This window comes from Lissotriton helveticus, chromosome 8 (assembly GCF_964261635.1).
Source record: "Lissotriton helveticus chromosome 8, aLisHel1.1, whole genome shotgun sequence".
NCBI lineage: Eukaryota > Metazoa > Chordata > Amphibia > Caudata > Salamandridae > Lissotriton > Lissotriton helveticus.
Window position 1 is genome coordinate 371550288 of NC_136069.1, and position 18860 is coordinate 371569147.

Genomic DNA, 18860 nt, shown 5'->3' on the forward strand with positions numbered 1-18860 from the left:
TAACAACAGGGAAACGTGTTTCATCAACTCAGATGAGAATGGCTGGCCGTTATCAGAATATACGACTCTAGGGAGTCCATAACGGGGGAAGAACTCACGAACCAACTGCTTGGCAGTGGTCGCGGCTGTGTAATCTGGGACTGGATATGCCTCTGTCCACCTGGACAAAGCGCATACTACTACAAGGACATACTTGAAACCTCGACATCGCTCCATCTGAATATAATCCATTTGGAGGACTTCAAAAGGGTGGTCAGGGGGCTGGAATCCACCTTGTTCCACCGGGACACTTTTACCTGGATTGAACTGGCAACATATCATACAGGTACGGACTTTCTGCTTGGCTGCAGCTCGTAAATGCTTGTTGAACCAAATGTTCTGGATACTGCCTAACATAGCTTTTTCTCCTAAATGTGCTGGACTATGTGCGGTATTGATAATGACTTGAACCATAGAGTCGGGGAGAAACCATGTGGCTCTACCCTTCGTTACCCATCCCTGATCTGTCTGGACCCCTCCTTGTTCGGACCATTTCTTAATTTCATCGGGAGTAGCATGTAACTGGATATCTGTGACATCTTGAGTAGGGTCCTTAACTGTCATACATGTAGTCGGATCTGGAATACGTGTCTGTGTCGGATTAACTGGAGTGTCTAGAGTCTGTGCTGTAAGCTTGGCTGTGCGATCTGCTAGATCATTACCTTGGGAAATAATGTCAGTAACTTTCGTATGTGCTTTGCACTTCATGATAGCAATAGATGTCGGTAAATGTATGGCATCTAACAGAGCTTGAATAAGGAGACCATGCTGAATCTTGGTTCCATGAGAAGTCATGAAACCTCTCTCCTGCCAGAGCACTCCGAAGTCGTGTACAACTCCAAATGCGTAGCGTGAATCTGTGTAAACATTAACTTTCAGGTTCTTAGCGTGTATGCAGGCTTGTGTCAGAGCAACTAGCTCTGCTGCTTGAGCAGACAGGGTGTCAATACGGTGGGTCTCAATAACTTCAGTGTCAGTAGTCACTGCATACGCGGCTACTAGTTCTCCTGTACTTGTTCTCGTACATGAACCATCCACATAAAGTGTCAGGTCGGGATCTGGTAGTGGAATATCTGTCAGATCTTGTCTTGGCTTAGTCATAATGTTGACTACTTCCACACAGTCGTGTGTGGCAGGATTTGAATTAACTAACGATAACAGTGTAGCAGGATTTAGAACGTTGCAGCGTCTAATTTCTATGTGTGGCTGGAACAGTGTCAGTTCATAACCTGTTAAACGTGCAATTGTCAAGTGCTGAGTCTGTGTTCGGTTTAAAAGAACTTCCACGGAGTGTGGAACTTGTACTGTCAGGGAGTGTCCTAATACTATGGAATCACTTTGTCTGATAGCTAGTGCTGTGGCTGCAACTGACTTGAGGCACGCAGGCAGAGCCTGGGCTACAGGATCTAGTGTGCTCGAAAAATAAGCACAAGGCTTGTATTGTCCTGCTTGATCTTGTGTGAGAACAGATAATGCTGTACCATCACGTTCTGTGACGAAAAGTGTAAAAGGCTTACTGTAGTTCGGTGTAGCTAGAACTGGAGCTTGGCATAAAGCTTTCTTTAACTCATTGAAACTAAGTGTATGTTCAGATGTCCAAGGGAGGACAGTCGATACGGCTGCCTCCTGTGTCGTTAACTGTATCAGTGGTTTAGCTAGAAATGCATACTGAGGGATCCATTGTCTGCAATAAGAAGTAAGGCCGATAAAAGCACGTACCTCCTTCTGTGTCTTGGGCTGAGGAAGACTCGCTATTAACTGGATACGGTCTGGTGTCAACTGCCTACCCCACTTGGACAGCAAGTGGCCTAGGTAGATCACTTGCTGGACACAGAATTGGAGCTTCGAAGGGGACACCTTGTGCCCCATCTCGGCAAGGAAATACAAGACTGTAAGTGATGCTCGCTCGCAAGCACGTTCAGAACGGGCTGTGATCAGTAGATCATCGACATACTGGAGCAGGGCAGTGTCAGTTGGCATGTGAATATTGTCTAGTTGTCTCTTAAGTGCTTGACTGTAAATGCTAGGACTTTCTGTGAAACCTTGAGGAGCTCGTGTGAACATATAGCTCCTTCCATTTAAACAAAATCCGAAAAGAAACTGGCTGTCTGGATGAATGGGGACACTGAAAAACGCGTTCTTGAGGTCTATGACCGTGAAAAATATTGCCTCAGAATCAATGGCTGTCAATAGGGAAGAAATATCTGGAACAACTGGGTACTGGGGAATAATACATTTATTGAGTTCTCGTAGGTCAATCACTAATCGATATACTGGAGGTGCATTTGGATCAGTACGTTTCATGACTGGAATGATCGGAGAATTACATACATTGGAGTCAGTTTCTACAACTACTCCTTGAGCCATGAGCTCGTCAATAATTTTGGATAAGGCTGCTACAGCCTCAGGTGGTAATCTGTACTGTCTGATTCGTGGTAACACTACACCTGGTTTGAGAGTCACACGATGGGGTGTGATTTGCATAAAGCCTACATCAGTTGGACCTTGCGCCCATAGATGCGGCGGGACATTTGACAATCTTGGATCAAAATCTCGTAATACATAGTGACCCTTGAAGTCACGTACGAACAATCGTATTCCCTCTGGGGAGCAGCAAATAACTGCACCTAATTCTTTCAGTGTCTTAATACCTAACAAATTTTCTGGACATGACTTTGTAAGTAACAGATCAGTAGTGCGGGACAATGGACCTACTTCTAGAGTAACTGGCTTAGATATCTCGTTTACAATAGGCTTTCCTGAAAATCCAAGGGAAACATTTCTAGAGCCTGAGAGCGGAGCCCCTGGAACTTCGGCATGACTGATGGTCGTCCTACTTGCCCCTGTATCAATCAGAAACTTTCTGTCTTTCCCTAGTACTTGACTATGAACATAGGGACCCTCTTGATCTACAGGTATCTCGATGAGAGGCAAGCCTACCTCCCTCTCTAGGCTGTTTCATGAATATGGCTGATACTCTGGATACTCTGTCTGTGCATACTGGTACATCTGCTGTGTAACATGCTGTGTTGCAGCAATAGGCTGCGGTGCTGTAACTGTCTGTTGTGCATTCTGTGGCTGAGAAGTCTGTGAAACTTGTTCTTGTCTAGGCGGACGTGGTCTTTCTTTAGTCTTACCGGTAGCTATATTATGTTTCAGAACTGCACACTCGTTTATAAAATGACCTGGCTGTTTACAATAATTACATGTCCCTTTAACGGGAGCTGCAGGATTACTCGCTTGAATCGGACCCCTCTTCTGACTGTCTTGAGGAACGGATTGTGCAACTAGTACTTTCATTTTCGTGTCTTTCATACGTTTTCTCTCGTGTTCTTTCTCTTCTCTGATTCTATTCTGGTGGTACTGGAGCATCTGTAACATCTGGGACGGAGTACCAGCTTGCCATGTACTTTCGACTTTCAAAACTCGATTCTTCACTTGTGGACTAGAATTCTCGACTAATTTAGTAACAAAAAGATGAGGGTATGACTCGCTACTCGTCTTGAGGCCACTGTTTATAATAAAACATTTCTCAAATCTAGAATAAAAATCACTAGTGTCTTCGTCTTGTTTCTGTTTACAGGCTGAGATTGCATCCCAGTCTTCCTTTTTAGTGGCTAATAATCTGGGCAAAACTTGTATTAACAATTCTGGTAATTCTTTACATTTCTCTCCAAGACCGGTACCTGGTACTCGTATCTTATCTTCAGCTTCTAGAACTGCCCAATCGATCTTTTTCTCACCCACCTCCCAATCTTTTTCCTTGAGTTTCTCGTATACCCCTGCGGGCAACAGGACCTTTAACATTTTAATAATATCTGGATACGTGTATTCTCCCATACGGAGCATGTCCTTTAATTCTCGGTGGAACCCTGCTGGATCTTTGTCATGACAGGGAATTAATTTCTTCATTTCTAAGAGTTCCATCTTTGTAATCGGGGTGTAAACAAATACTCTTTGCATTTCACCATCTGTTGTCCTAACTGGGTGTACTTCTCGTAACGGATTCTGTCTATCTATGTAAAACGGTTTACTTTCTGGAGGTGAGACATGAACAAAATGCGGGTTCAAAAACATACTATATTTGTGGCGCTGTTCTAAAATGACACTAACTAAATCGGTACCTAAACCTTTCCATCTATACTGGAGTAACTCGTTCAGGACATCATGTAACGGACCTGGATCAGAATGTTGACCCTCATACAATGTGATGAGGTGCTGAATCATATACATACCCACCAGTCGTTGCTCGGCTGGGGGCAATTTCAGAAACATTTGTGCCACTATTTCGTCTGGAAAAGTGGTAGAATCAGTAATCCATCGGACTGCTGATCGGACTAGTTCTTGTTCATGCATAGTACTTAACTCACTATAACCGATCCGTGATTTCAGAATGTGATCGGTAGCTTGAAATACTTGTTCCAGAGAACCTTGTTCTGGTGCTGGATGATGAAAAACTGACTTGTGTTCTAGGCGTAAATGGCGGTCTGGAATTCTAGATTTTCCTACATACGCTATTCTGGCGGGATTCTCGTCGTCTACCTCTTCAGTAGAAGAGTCATTCTCTTTCTCGCTTACTTGTGCTGCCTTACGTTGGTCGTGTAACCTTATTATTTCCTTACGAATTTTCTTGTACATACTCTCTATACTACCGATAGTTCTGTGCTTACCCTCGGCTATATTATCACTCCACCTTGTCAGGATTCTCATTTCGGCCGGATCCTTGGTCGGATAATCTTGTTCCCTTATTAAACAATTAATCAGAAACTTCAATATCATAAGCTGGATTTCAGCTTTCCTTTGAGACATGGCTTCGCTAATGCTTTCTGGATCATTCCCTGTACGGATGAAACGATATATTCTGTCTAGATCTTCTTTCATATCTGGTAGGGTGTCCAAATACCCGGTCACCCGTCTTACACGGATGGAATATATAACTGTACTATCATCACCTGCGACTGGATCATAGCGGCATTCAGTAAGAGCTCGTCGGATATCTGCAACGGACTTATATTTGGGCGTACGCTGTAACGCACATTCATGTAACTCGGCCAACGTTCTACGTTGGTGTGGTGGCGGGGTACCAGGAGGACCTCCTCCTGCGGCCCCTAAACTGGAATCGTCGACTGATACTCTTCGTGCTGGCAGAGTGGGAAATTGAAATGCAGGCTGGACCGGGGGTACCGTAGCAGGTACTCCGGTGTCTGGAGGAACAGGAATTGCTTGATTTACAGGGACTGGCGGAACAGGATTTGCATATTCTGGGACTGTGTCGTCCAAGTAGGACGAGATGAAAATATCAGCTGCGGTCGGTTTGTGACGTAGCTTGGTCGGAACTAATGGTGGCGGAAAATTACTGGATGCCTCCGGGGTCGCTTTTGGCAAGCCCTCGGCAAGAAGAGGATACATACCCTTAATAAGGGCATGCCTCTGTCTGTCTGACTGTTCGGTTTTAACTCGTTCACCTATCTCGATTAGTTCCCTTTCTTGGGCTCGTTCTAAGGATTCTCTACTTAATTCTGACTTTCTGATTTCTTTTTCGGTTCTTTTATGAGATTCTTTGCGCCATAACTCGATGGCGTCTTTCTGTGACTGTCTGGCTTTCTTTTTCCATAATGCTTCTTCTACTCGCATGATGCACTCGGCATCCCACGTACCTGATACGGGCCATCTATACTTTTCTTCCAACTGTTTGGTATACTCTACCCATAAATCTAGATACAATATGGCACTTATGCCATGCTTCTGATACATAAAATGACCTGGACTGTCCCTAGGCGGGACAGGAACTGCTTCTTCTAACAGACCTTTTCTAGTTCTTAACTGACGTAGTCTAGAAAATAACGGCATGACTGAACTGTAATCTAGACACAATACAATACACAATGAACACGATAATTACACCGCTCTCATACCACGACATTAAAATACATGAAGAACATTTAAAATAACAGTTCGAACAGAATACTACCTGGAATACGGAGAACAGAATACATGAATTTCTCGAGAACAGAACTGACTAGAACAGAAACTAGATGCACTGCTGAAACAGTACGAAACTTACCGGTCTCATAAAGAGACACGTCAGGACCCGCATCCACCGGAGTGGACACTTCGTTTTGGGATCTGTGTACCACCAAACCCCACGGACCAGAGACAATTAGATTGACCCTGTCTAGATACTCCCCAGCAACGGTACTCACCGGGCAGCAAGAACGAAAGGCCTCGGACTGGACGGGACTGCTTCGACGCCGGACGGACGAACTTCGGACTTCTGTTACGGGTGGGCCTCCGGATACCTCGGACCTTGGACTCTCGGCTTGGGCTCTGGTCGGGACTCGCCGCGTTCCTCCACCGCCTCGTATGGACGCTGGACCGCAACCTCCGTCTCCTCCGTGGGCCTGAGGGATACTTGAAGCAGAAATATCTGCACGTGCACGGTATGGTTCCGTCACGGCTGCAGAGGGTCAGGGGGCTTGCGTGGCTTCACCGGCGCGTGGGGAAAGGGCAAGTCCCTGTTCGGGCGCCATTATGTGGTATATAAATAAATAATACCGGATCTAGGTTTGACTGGACATAGCAATAACAGATAGCTCAATAAATAAGAGTCAAGATTCGAGGTAGTAGGAGTTTGCAGGTTTAATACAGCATAAAGGACAGGAACAGGACAACCTGCACGGGAATAGGATGGCAGGGCCCGGCAGCTGCCGGGGCTGGATATGGGATGAGCGCGCTAACATTTAATAACAGTACACAAGCATATATACTAAAACAGTTGCATTACAGTGAATACAGTAGGCGGAGCAGTGGGTGTGGTCAATAGCAGTCGCGAAAGATAAGGGTGAGAGTGGGTGTAACAAGAGGCGGGTACATAGACATGTGATGTAAACGTAACAGAATATGTCATAAATGGGGCGGAAACATGGAGGGGGGCTACCTAAGGAGCCGGGACCTCTAACCTAGTGGTGCGCGCAAACTGACAATGACGTGTTACTAGGAGAAGCTGGGGGCTATGACTTCTGCGCTAGGAGCAGAGACTGAAGTCTGGAGAGTCAGGGTGACATGTACCTAAACACTATCTAGTATCTGATGTTTAGAGAACATGTTGATAGAATCCAAAAGTTATCGGGGTAAAGGCTAACAGACTCTAAGACTGGTGCATGCATTATTCTACATGTAGTGCGTGTTAAAGAATATTAAATGACCATAAATACAGTATTTCTCTTACATGGAGACGTAAAGGCTAGACGATGACGGAAACTATTGATGCGATTCAGTAGCTTAGGAATGCAGAGAAGGAGGGCTGGACTGATAACTAGAATCATAACATACTCTTGGCAGACTCAGAGGCAGAGCCAGGCCGAGCCGGGCACTGTGAGGCAGGAAGTAAGTGAAGGGTCAGGAATACAGGTGGGGGCTGTATCGCTCCTCAGCGAGGCTCAGGAGACAGGAGCTGAATCTGATGTCCAGGCCCTTTTGAGGCCTAGGAACGGGGACTTTACAATGAAATAACGTGCACACTGGGAAACGTGGCAACGTAACTTTACATAGGCCTAATACTCGTAGCTTTCACGAGAACTGGAAACTGGCATACTAGAGATGGACACAACTGTAATTGCGTCTTTAATCAAACATGGGGAATACATATGCATATTAATCATGCACATATAACATAAGATGGGGGACACGTAGGGACACAGAACATGGCAAAATTTACTTTTCCACACTATGCTGCTAATATCTTTTTCTTGCACATTGACTGGCATTTTCAAGGCACAAATACAGAGAAATCCAATTCATAATAAAAGTTCTACCATTTGTATTTTAAACATAAATAAATTCAGAAACCCTTGCAAACTGTGCCTAAAGCACACATTTTTCTCACATTTCTGTGATTGCAAGTTCTGGAATCTGTGAGGTGCCTTAGATTTCCTAACACCCAGTGGTTCCCCTAAGTCTGTGAATAAAAGTGGCGCCTCTCTTGTATGGGTGGGTGTAGTGCCAGAGACCGGTTACAATCCAAAATGCTACATTGGCAGATAACATTTATTGAGCCAGAAACCAAACCTTTTCTGCAATGTTGGTGGCTGCGGTATTTTGGCTTCCCTCAGCAAGCACCAAGAAAAATCTACCAAACGTGCACATTTCTAAAAACTATCTCACAAGGGAGTCCAGGGTGGCTCTCACCATGTGGTTTTTTTTTTCCTTTCATTTTTATCCAAAAGCTCTTTGAAATCCTAATCATTGTCTAAAAACGCACATTTCCTAATATTTTGGTTGATGGAAAATTCTGGATTCTGCAAGGAGAAACAATTTTTCCTACCACCCAGCATTCCCTCAAGTCTCCCAATAAAAATGGTGCCTTGCTTTTGTGGCTGGGTCTAGTGTCCACAACAGGAAAAGGGGTCCTAACACAACACTGAAACATCAACATTTCCTATCTAAAAACGACCTGATTTAGTAATTGGGTTAACTGCAGTAACTGGGCCCAGGCTCAACGCCCACCCAGGGTAAATATCTAGCTGACCCAGGCATTTCTGAAAACTAGACATTAAAGGGAGTCCTGGGTGATATGCTACATGTGGATTCCATGACTGTTTCTTACCCATTAGCCCTTGCAACCTCAAACATTGGCTAAAAACACATGCTTTCCTCACTGTGTGGGAAAGTCCTGGAACCTGACATGAGAAACATATTTCCTACTACCCAGTGCGTCCCCCTACCCCTCCACCCCCAATGTCTCCGGATACAAGCAATACCTCACTTGTGTTGAGTGGTCTAGTTCCTGTCACTGGAAAGGGCCCAAAACACAATGTGCAGACATTAACATTTCCTGACCAAAAAAGATTTCCTGTTTTACCAGTAGGGGTAACTGTGATATTTGGGCTAGGCTTGGCGGCCCCCAGAGAAACCTACCAAACCCAGACATTTCTGAAAACTTGACACCTGGGGGAGTCCAGGGTGGTGTGCTGTGTGTGGATCCCACTAACGTTTTCCTACCCACAATGCCCTGCAAACCTTTAACTTTGCCTAAAACTGTGCATTTTTCTTGCATTTCTTTGATGTAAAACCTAAAGAATTGGCAGGAATCCACAAAATTCCTACCACTCAACGTTCCTTGCGAGGAAACTCCTATTGACCATGGTTTTATCTGTTCCTGTTGAAGCCACTAGGCTCAACAACACAAGTGGGGTAGTGTTTATCAGTACAAGTGGGATGGAATGCTGATTGGTGGAAATGTTATGGTTACCTGCCAATTTGGAAGCTTATGCCACAGAAATGTAAATAAAATGTACAATGTAAGGCACAGTTAGAGGTTTGCAGGGCATGCTGGAAAATAAAACATAATGGACACATAATGGATTCCCCTTAAGCACACCACCCTGGACTTCCCAGAGTGTCTAATTGTCAGAAGTGTATTGGTTTGGTTGGTATCCCTGAATGGCAGCTGACTCAAACCTGAAAAGTGTAGCCTTTCAGCATGGAAAGTGATATAATATTGGAATGTAGTCACTCTCCGCTGGCCCATATGTCAAATCTGAAATAAACCCGTTAGTTATAGATTCCTTACCTTAGAATTACCCCCAGGCGTCAGACTGGATCCGGAAAGTTTTTTTCATCAGCAGTACCTCTGCACGTCGGAAGGTGGCGCGATCGGCTCTGCGTCCATTGTTGGTGTCATGTCGGTGGAATGGCGTCGCGGCAGCTGCTGAGACGCCTGGGGGTAATTCTAAGGTAAGGCATCTATACCTAACTAAGGTAAGTAACTTGTTCAACAATTCCCAAAATAATCAATTTCCTCTCTTGCCATACAGATGGTGATGCATTAGTACACAGGGGGAGTAGAAAGACAGTCTTGTGGGGATGTGGTTGGAGGTAATTATGAGCCTGACCCCGCTCTCCCCATTTTCAGTGAAATTATTTTAGCTCACCATGCACGTGGATCATTATTTCAGAAGAGAAAAAAACTCTTCCCCAGCAACCCAACCTTAAACTTTAAAAGAACCCTTTTAGTGCGAATACCAGAGGTTCATTTTAAGCCCTCCTCAAAGTTGGCCAAAGGCCGACAGACTCACTGAAGAGGGAGTGTGGGCATCAATTGGAGGTCCATGCTCGCACTTAAAAGATTAAGATAACTTTGATTGTAAAATGTTTGGATGGCTGGTTTGCAAGTCTGTGATAGATCTCTAAGTAGTTACTCATGAAATTTTGGTTTCACAGATACATAGATCTTAATAAAGTCTTTTGTGTATTTCTTTCTTCCTCCAAGGCTTCTTGAAGTGCGTGGACGGCTTTATGAACTTCTTACTCACTGCATTCCTCCTGAAATTATAATGAAGGTAATTTGCAATAGTTCTATAAAAGTATTAGAATTTCTCTGTATACAAGGTAAAGGGGAGACCTTTTGTGTAATCTGGTTAACAATTAAGATAGTTAGTGGAGCCAAGAGGTACCTGATATACATTTGTAATAACTTGGACAATGTGTGTCTGCCAAAAAATACCCTGTAGTGCTGAAAATGACCGGTTTTACTGTTTCAATAAAAGTGATAAAACAAGCACAATTGTAGTAAGAAGAACGATTTAAGTGTACCTGCTGGGGTTCGCACTGATGACCCTAGCGTTGCTCAAGGAATGGTGCAGTGGTTACTTTTGGCCATTGAGTTGCCTTACTGGATCTTATCTGAGGACACTGTCTCTGCCCTAAAAACTCAGCGGTGTGTCTCTCCACCACCACCAATGCCCCCACCCCACACACACAGTGCTGCTGTCTAGTAACACAGTTTTGCTCCTTGGTTTTTTTGCCCTTATTTCCTGTCACGTATTGCCAGTTCCTTGATCACTGCTTCACTGTTTTGCCCATCTACCTCTCAGTACGTCTAGGTCATGGACATGCATCTTTGATCGATATAAAAAGGGGTGAGCATACTTCTTGTTTGAGCTTCCCGAAATGTGATTTAATTCAAGATGGATTTGAAAGAAGTTAGTGCTCAAGTCCGTTGAATTAATAACTTGGAGTTAATTTAGTATAAACAAAGCTATTGTCTTGAAATGTAATCAACCTAAAAAAACAGGGAGATACGTCCTGCATATAGATATACTTGCTTTCGTTGGTCAAATTGGCCCTGGTCTTTTGTTTGATACTTTTGATATGCCTTCTCAAAACTGGACTGGACTGCAGTGATTAGGTGAAGAAAAGAGGGTACAGAAGGGTCCCAGGATAGATAGGGAGCTTTAAAACAGTCCACAAAGTCAAGCAGGAAGGTTTTTAGTGGTGCGAGCAGGTTGTGGGTGAACCTAGACTTCCCATCCCCCCCAAAGTGAGTAGTGAGTGGGAGCTTTGAGAAGCTGTAGGAGAGAGGGAGGCACTCGTGGGAAGAGGAGACATGTTGCATTGCAGAAAAAGGAGAGAGAATGATTATAGCAATGGTAATATCTAGTAGTGATTGCTTAATGAGTTCAGCAAAGGCAGTAGCTAATAGTGTCCGTACAGGCTGTAAGAAGCCCTGTTCTGAATCCGCCTATTAAAAGATCAGAATGGGGTTTTGTAGATAAGACATACCCATATTATGGGAAATGCGTTCCATGCATTTTTTTTTTTTTAACAGTTTAAAATATCTTTCCCATTACCTGCTCAGACCATTTTTTGATAGATTGAGAGTGTCTTTGTTTTGTGATATCCCTTCATTATTCATTCACAAATGGCACCAATCACTGATAAAATCAAACAACCGAGCGTTGTCATCAACCAATTAACCGATGGTCACGAATAATTACTCCGCGGCTAGGAATGATTTCCCTCAAGGTCCTTTAAGGATACTACAACTGGTGACACCTCTGTACTTGAAGCTAACCTTAAATATGCTGATTAACTGAGAGACAGTGGCCCTACCCGGCTATTGAAACACCACCCCATTCTCTCCTCCGCTTCTGTGAGCCACTGCGACAATATTTCCACCAGGGATAGACCATTTGAAAGCACCCCTATTTGAAAGAAGAAAATCTCCCAATCTTCGTAATGTCCAATCTTCGACTCCTCACCGACCTTTCTGTGTTGGCCAAAATATTAGGAATGCCAGTCAATCGGCTTGCATCTCATTATGAAATAGAGAATGCAGCACTTTTATAACCGAATTCTCCATTTTTAGGTCGAGCATTCAAGACCTCTTGTACATACTTTAGTATATACTTATATGTGTATGTAATTTGTGGGCTCTGGAGATCAGCCCTAGGACTTGTCTGCTTCTGCTTAGGGACTTTTTTTTCTGTTCAACTGCCTCTATTTAACTGTCCTGATAAAAAAACGACCAGTTGAGGTCAGTAAAATACCAGAATTGCTTTCTGCTGAGGAACTTTCTTTTTTTTTATTTTTCTGGCAACTGCCTCTATTTAACTTTCTTGATAGAAAAAGACCCGCAGAGGTCAGTAAAATTCCAGAATCACTTTAGCATTCTCTACATTTCTGTCTTCCACGAGCACCCGTAGACAATAATATTTTTTTCAAATCTTGTATTTTTAGTGATATGACCACCGAAGGCCCTGATTCTATATAATTAAGAGAGCTTTGGACTATACCATTTCCCACTGAAATCAATATTTCTCTCCATGTGTTCTCATACCTGGCATGTCACGCAGTTTGGTGCTTACTTTCCCTCCATCTTAAAGAACAATGGATGTTTCAGCAGCCAGGCTAATGTGCTGCATAGATAAATACATATAAGGTCCCAAAGGGGAGACCGATTACATTGCAAATGATTGTTACTTCTGAGGGCACTAGGTAATTTCTACTTTCTAAACTTTCTGCAGATTTTGACATGTTGTACCACTACTACTTACTATGAGCGATCTATGGCACTGAATACCTACAGGAGTTTGTCATTGACTATACTCACTTTAAAATAGCATGCCTTTTCTTTAAGTATCTGCCCCCTTTAGAACTGGTTTTGACAGGCCTCCCTATTCCTGATCTCTACAGCAAAAGGAAAGCCTTCTTGATGACCCTTAAGTTCTCTTTTTAGGCAGTGCATGCACTTTCTCTTTGAGACATTCTGTATTCACTCTGTGAGCTTATAGCACGCCCATAGGCTTGCTGATTGCTGTCACTCCCCTATTCTTTATTCTCATTTGTTTTTGGCATGCATTTGTTGTGCCTCTTTCAGTGCTTATCCCTCCCCGAGAGCAGGGACCAAATACAATACCACTCCACTAGTTACCAATATTGCATGTGTTTTTTGGGTAGAAAAGGAATTCATAAGATCACACGGGCCTCTTTCATGTGTCACCATCGCAGCCACATCAGGAGGCAGCGTGCCTTTTATCAGCATGGTGCCTGCTTCATGCCCGGCGTGCTTCATGTTACAGCATGGCAGTCGCATGCCTGGCTTTTATCCACACAGCCGAAAGCCTGTACTGTTGGTCGGCATGTTGCTTTGTGTAGGAGGAGGGCAGTCTGGAGGTCGCAAGGCTGCAGAAGTAGGCCTTTCTGGGACAGCTTTTAATACCACAAAAGTGACTGGCGAGCCGCAGTACCACTTTTTTTAGCTGGAGATATTTGTTCCGGTCCCCATCTTCTTTTTCCTTGGCTACAGTGGGAAGGGTCGAAAGAAGCCCCCCGGTAGCAGTGCAGTCACCATCACCCTAGCCAGCATGCACAGCAAAAACCTTTTTCTAAAAAAAATTCTCAGTCAAACAAGCCTTTCAGTGTCTACGTTGGTTTACAGTGTATTTGAAGCACTCATGACTGCTGACAGGCTGAATCAATCACATGTGAAGCTGACACTGCCCTAGCCCTACCGCCATCCCACTGGGAATAGTCTAGACTGTAATGTCCAGATTCTACTAAAGACCTGCCTGCTAACATTGTCTCTACCCTGGGACCACGACCCAGGCTGTCTTTGTTGTACTTTCTTGTACTTTAGGAGCTAGTACACACTCAACCATTAATTGGAGTCTGAGCGTGCTATAGGCTTCCCACAGCCACCCTCTTCAATGTGTAGCAGCAGACTGGGTGCAAGGACCCCAGACACCACTTGAGGGAAGACACTGACTCCATTGCTTGCAAATCAAGAAATAAGAACCCAATTAGGGGTGAGGCACTGTCATGGAGCACACTGAACCTCCTGCCAACACGACCGAAAGTGCTCGGCCTCTAGGGCGTGCAGGCGAGATATCTACATACAGTCCCAACCACCCGCACATACACACGTAGGCTGCAGACTGAGAAACTCATTTTGAAATCTCTATCGAGTCTTGTTATGGGCAGACCTGGTTATGCAATTGATTTGTGTTCCATTATGCCATTTCCTGTTATGTTACGTTATGTTCATGTTGTTTTATACTCTAGATTGTGTTGTGTTATGTTATTCACGTCCTGCCGTATTCATCTCATGTTATCATATTACGGTATGTCACAATTTATATTGTGTTTTCTCATGGTACGCTATGTTATGACATGGATTATGTTCTATTATGACATCACTTGTGGTGTTATTTATTGTACTGTGCTATGTCATGTGTTATGTTGTTTCATGCTTTGCCTTGTTGTATCATGACGTTGTTTTAGTATAGTGAACGTTCATTAACCACTTTTTTTTTGTTCTTCGGCTCTGTTGTGATGTTGGTTGGTGTTTTCGCTGTAGCCGAAACTCGTGTTTTCGGGCAAGCTCCAGTGTTTGAGGTGTTTTTACGTCCAGACCAGGCAGTCCATGTTCTCAGTATTTACAAGCATGTCGTAGCAACAGGTTCATGTTTTGGCATTGGGGGGGACTGCCTGAAGATGCTGTTTGGGAAGTTTTTTGCAATAAAATGAGACAATCAATGAGCATGACAAATGAGCACATTTTTCCAGCGCTAGAATAGCTCCTTTGGCCGTGTGCCCTGCTGCAGAGATGATACAAATATCCTGTTTTTGCTAGTTTCACCTTCTGACTGCTCCAATCGGTCTCTTCCAGGCGTCTGCGAACCACCTGTCCACCACCATTTCAACCTTATTTAAGGCGTTGGGATTGCCAACTGTCTATGTATTGGCACACATAGCACCTTTACTGTGTGTCATTTAAGTCAATGCTTGTTCCTCTTGTTTGGCTTCTCTGTCTTTGTACTGGCTTCTTTGGTCTAGAGTACTCTACAAGTCTCTCTCCACTACTAACTATTTTCAGAAAAAAGATTGTTGGAAAGTGCGTTATTGGTAGGGGCAAATGTAGGTCTTCCACTGGCAATAAGGCCACTAACTCATGATAGGACTCAGCATAGGTCTTAGAAAATTATTCCTATGCTCAACCCTTGGTAACGTGGCTGCGAGCAGACCGTCTTTACTTCAAAGACAGGTATGTTAAGCATTTAAAAAAACACAATTTCAGTAAATAATTAAGACACAACACATAATAAAAATTCAACACCAATTTATAAAAATAGGACATATTTTTATCTTTAAAATGACACCAGAACGGCCAAAATCCCATGTAGGGATCCGGAGATATGAATTTTCAAAGATTAATAAAATATAGCACTTAGAAGATTATAGCACCATGTTGTGATACCTGCTCGCGACAGAGCGGGCCAAAGGCAAAGTTTCAGGCCGGCTCGATGGAGCCCTGAGCGGCTACAGCTGGCGGCAGGTCCTAGCACACCGGAGCGGCTACAGCTCGCGGCAGGTCCTACCACACCTAGTTAAAGATGTGCCACTGTTCAGACTGGCGCAATCTGTGGTCTCCCATGTCATGAAGGCATCAACCAGAGCAGCTAGTAAGAAGGGCTCTACCATTCCTTTCGGTGGTTTCCTCCTCTTGCTCTTCCCCTAGCCCTCAGCAGCAAATTGGCTGTCGAAAGGCTAAGGTGGGACAAAGAATCAATCCTGTGAAGTCGTTGAGGGTCAAAAAGTGCATGATGTCACTTGCTTTACCCTTGCCTTTGTATTAAACCTGCAACTGTGACTGATAATGAACAGGTCTCTTGGTTCATAGTTTGGACTTTTGTATCCTCAAGCATTGTGAAATCATACATTAAAATGAGTACTCCAAATGTTCAGTTTTGACTCTCCATTTGTATTGGAATAGTGAAAGGGGTATTTCAGTTGGCTGAATTGTTAACATAAATTTTTCTTTTCCAGGGCCTGTTATCAGAGCTTATGAATAACTGTGATGGGCAGCTGAAAGGAGAGGTTGCTCAGATGGCGGCTTTCTATGAACACCGTTTACAGCTTGGCAGCAAAGCTATATATCACCTTGAAGCCTTTGTGGCTAAGTTTATGTCCATTTATAAGAAATTTATGGAGGATGGATTAGAGGCCATGATGTTCTAATGAAAGCTGTATCCAAGCAAATTGAAGCCCCTTACTGAAATACTGGGTTTTCTTCTTGCATCCATCAGCAGGAGCTGGAATCTGTCAATGTTTCTTCTACATCGTAGAACAGTGTTCTTGGTCGTTGCTAAACTGTTTATATATGTTTCCAAAATCTTTTGGAATAAAATGTTTTCATACTTTAGAAATGCTTAACTTGTATATAAAAAATGAAATTAGGAGTTCACTGTTTTGTTTGATTCTTTAACGGAACACGCACTTTTATTGCCTTTATACAATGTTACATAAACTATACTGTCGGGGGTGCCACTACAAGCACATACCTTAATGAATTGAGATTTTCTAAGGGTGTGGGTCCGTTCCAGTATTTCTGGCCACAGAGGTTCTGTTGTGGATAAATGTTTAATGCATAAGAAGGGAGGTTCTCAGTTTCGAGTAGATCCTGACACGTTTGAGTGTAAACTCATTTGATGGGTCCTGAATAGGAACTAGCCCGGCTGATGGAGGTGTTACCCAAGATGTTGGTTTCCGGTCCAGGGAAGACATGGCTGGGCAGTTCGGGTTGGACTGTTCCCATACGGAACTGGGTCAAGACTGATTTGCATATGGCAGAGGTTGAACTGGGGTGGCAAAGTGAGCTAAAGAACGATGATGGATTTAACCCAGATCTGTGACTGGGGGTGAGTGGCTGAAAAGCTTCAGCGCTTCATCCATCATCTCTTTGTGTTTGCTTAGAAGAATTTGTAAATATAATTGTGTGATTGTATCTGGTTTGTGTTCTATTGCCCAGGACACACTCTACAACTGTTACTAGATGGATTAGGTGTTTCTTGAGGCACGTGTGCAGCGATTTACGGTCCTTATTATAAAATAACCTTGGCGAGGGAGTTTGTCAGTTTAAGATTTACATACGTAAAACATTACAGCCAGGAATATGTCCCTGCGCGAAGACAAGTGCGAATAACTTGATGTTGGCTGTGCTTTGTAGGCTTTCACCAATTGTTTGAAGATCTTGAGTAAATCACATAAACCCGTAGTGCAACTCTTCTGTCCTCAGAATTTGGAGTCTGTATTAGCCAAGACCCTTTTATTTTACAACAATTATGTGTATAACATATGGAGCTTTCAGCCAGACTTCATCCATCAGTCTGTGGTTGGTGTCATTCACGTCTGGTCAGTAGAAGAGCCATGTCTTGAGGGTCCTCCTGAAGATGTGCAGAGTGGGGGCTCGTCTGATGTTGATGCATTAAAAGGCAATATATGAGCCCACTTAAGCCATTGGCTTACATCACAACAAGTTATGGCAATGGCTCCCTTTCACAAGAAAAACATCCACATACAAAGTAGTTCCTTTCAGTGCCAGGGAGTACTATGGAATTGGGTAGGTGTTTTTTTTTTTGTTAGACCCAAAAATCTTTTTTTGAAGTCTCAAATGATTTAAATTTTTTTTTTTTTTGATTTTTGAGAGCCCAGCATATACCCAAACAATAAACGTTTGCAAAAGTCATGACTAAACAAAACCATTTCTATGGGAGTGTGTTTCGGCATCAGTGGTTCCACATGGACGGCACTGCACACTGTACGGTTGGCACTACACAGATACTCTTTGACTTGTGCAGTGCAGGGAGTTTTTGAAGATGGCAACTTCAAGTTGCTACAAGCCCACGCACTTAAGTTCTAGTTGACTCCAGTGGACACCTTGCAGAAATACATGCCTTACTACTTGCCCTTCAGAAGGATGATTGATTGTTTTCCACACTCATTGTTTCATGTTTTACATTCTGTGTACAATTTAGATCCACTGTGGTGGTGCTTAAACTGATTCAAAGTAGAATTCAATAAAAGGTAAACCACTTTGGGGAAAGGTAGCTATTCTACAGTCCATGCTTCCTTTCGTCCATATACACCATAGTCCATAAAGGCGAAGGATTTCATTCTAGACGGATCCGCATAGCAGACTTGGCTGTAATGACAATGCTGCAAACCTTTTGTGGTAATTGCTGTAACTGGATCTCAAACTAAGGTTGATGCGGGCAGTTCATGATAATACAGGCAACACTGAAAGAGGAAAAGCTGCATTGACGTTTTCCCTCCAACTATTTTCTTACACTCCTACTAAGGATAACGTTCCTGTTTTTTTAATACCTGGAAATCAGGACAGGCACATTCTCATTTAGCGAGCTAGATTAGATTTAGTCAAGCAACTCATGAAGTGATAGTTACTGCTCCTGCTTGCATCAGCACTACTGAATCAATGCTACAGTGACAATACTGGTGGCTGTGCTTTTAGAAGGATGTGTACAGCAATGCAATATATGTCAACCAATAAAGCACTCAACTGTTGAAAGATGAGCACCTATCCCCTTAGTGTCTCTGAAAAACCATTTGGGATAGTTTTCCTTTACCATATTGGTCCATTACTGAGTGTAAAACAATATATGTACTTATTGATTGGAGTTGATTTCTCCTCTAGATTCCTTTGGGGTTGGTTACAAAAACTAGCCATTGCTTGTGCCATCATA

General features: G+C 43.4%; 1 protein-coding gene across 1 annotated transcript in view; it reads left to right on the plus strand.

Moving 5' to 3' along the window:
* Positions 1–16559, plus strand: part of RFC3 (replication factor C subunit 3) — a 102351-nt gene extending 85792 nt beyond the window's left edge. Inside the window, exons 8-9 of the mRNA XM_078657169.1 lie at positions 10310–10379; positions 16147–16559. Of these exons, the coding sequence (XP_078513295.1) occupies positions 10310–10379; positions 16147–16338 (262 nt within the window). The 3' untranslated portion in view covers positions 16339–16559. The remainder of the gene's footprint in view (positions 1–10309; positions 10380–16146) is intronic.
* The last annotated feature ends 2301 nt before the right edge of the window (positions 16560–18860 follow it).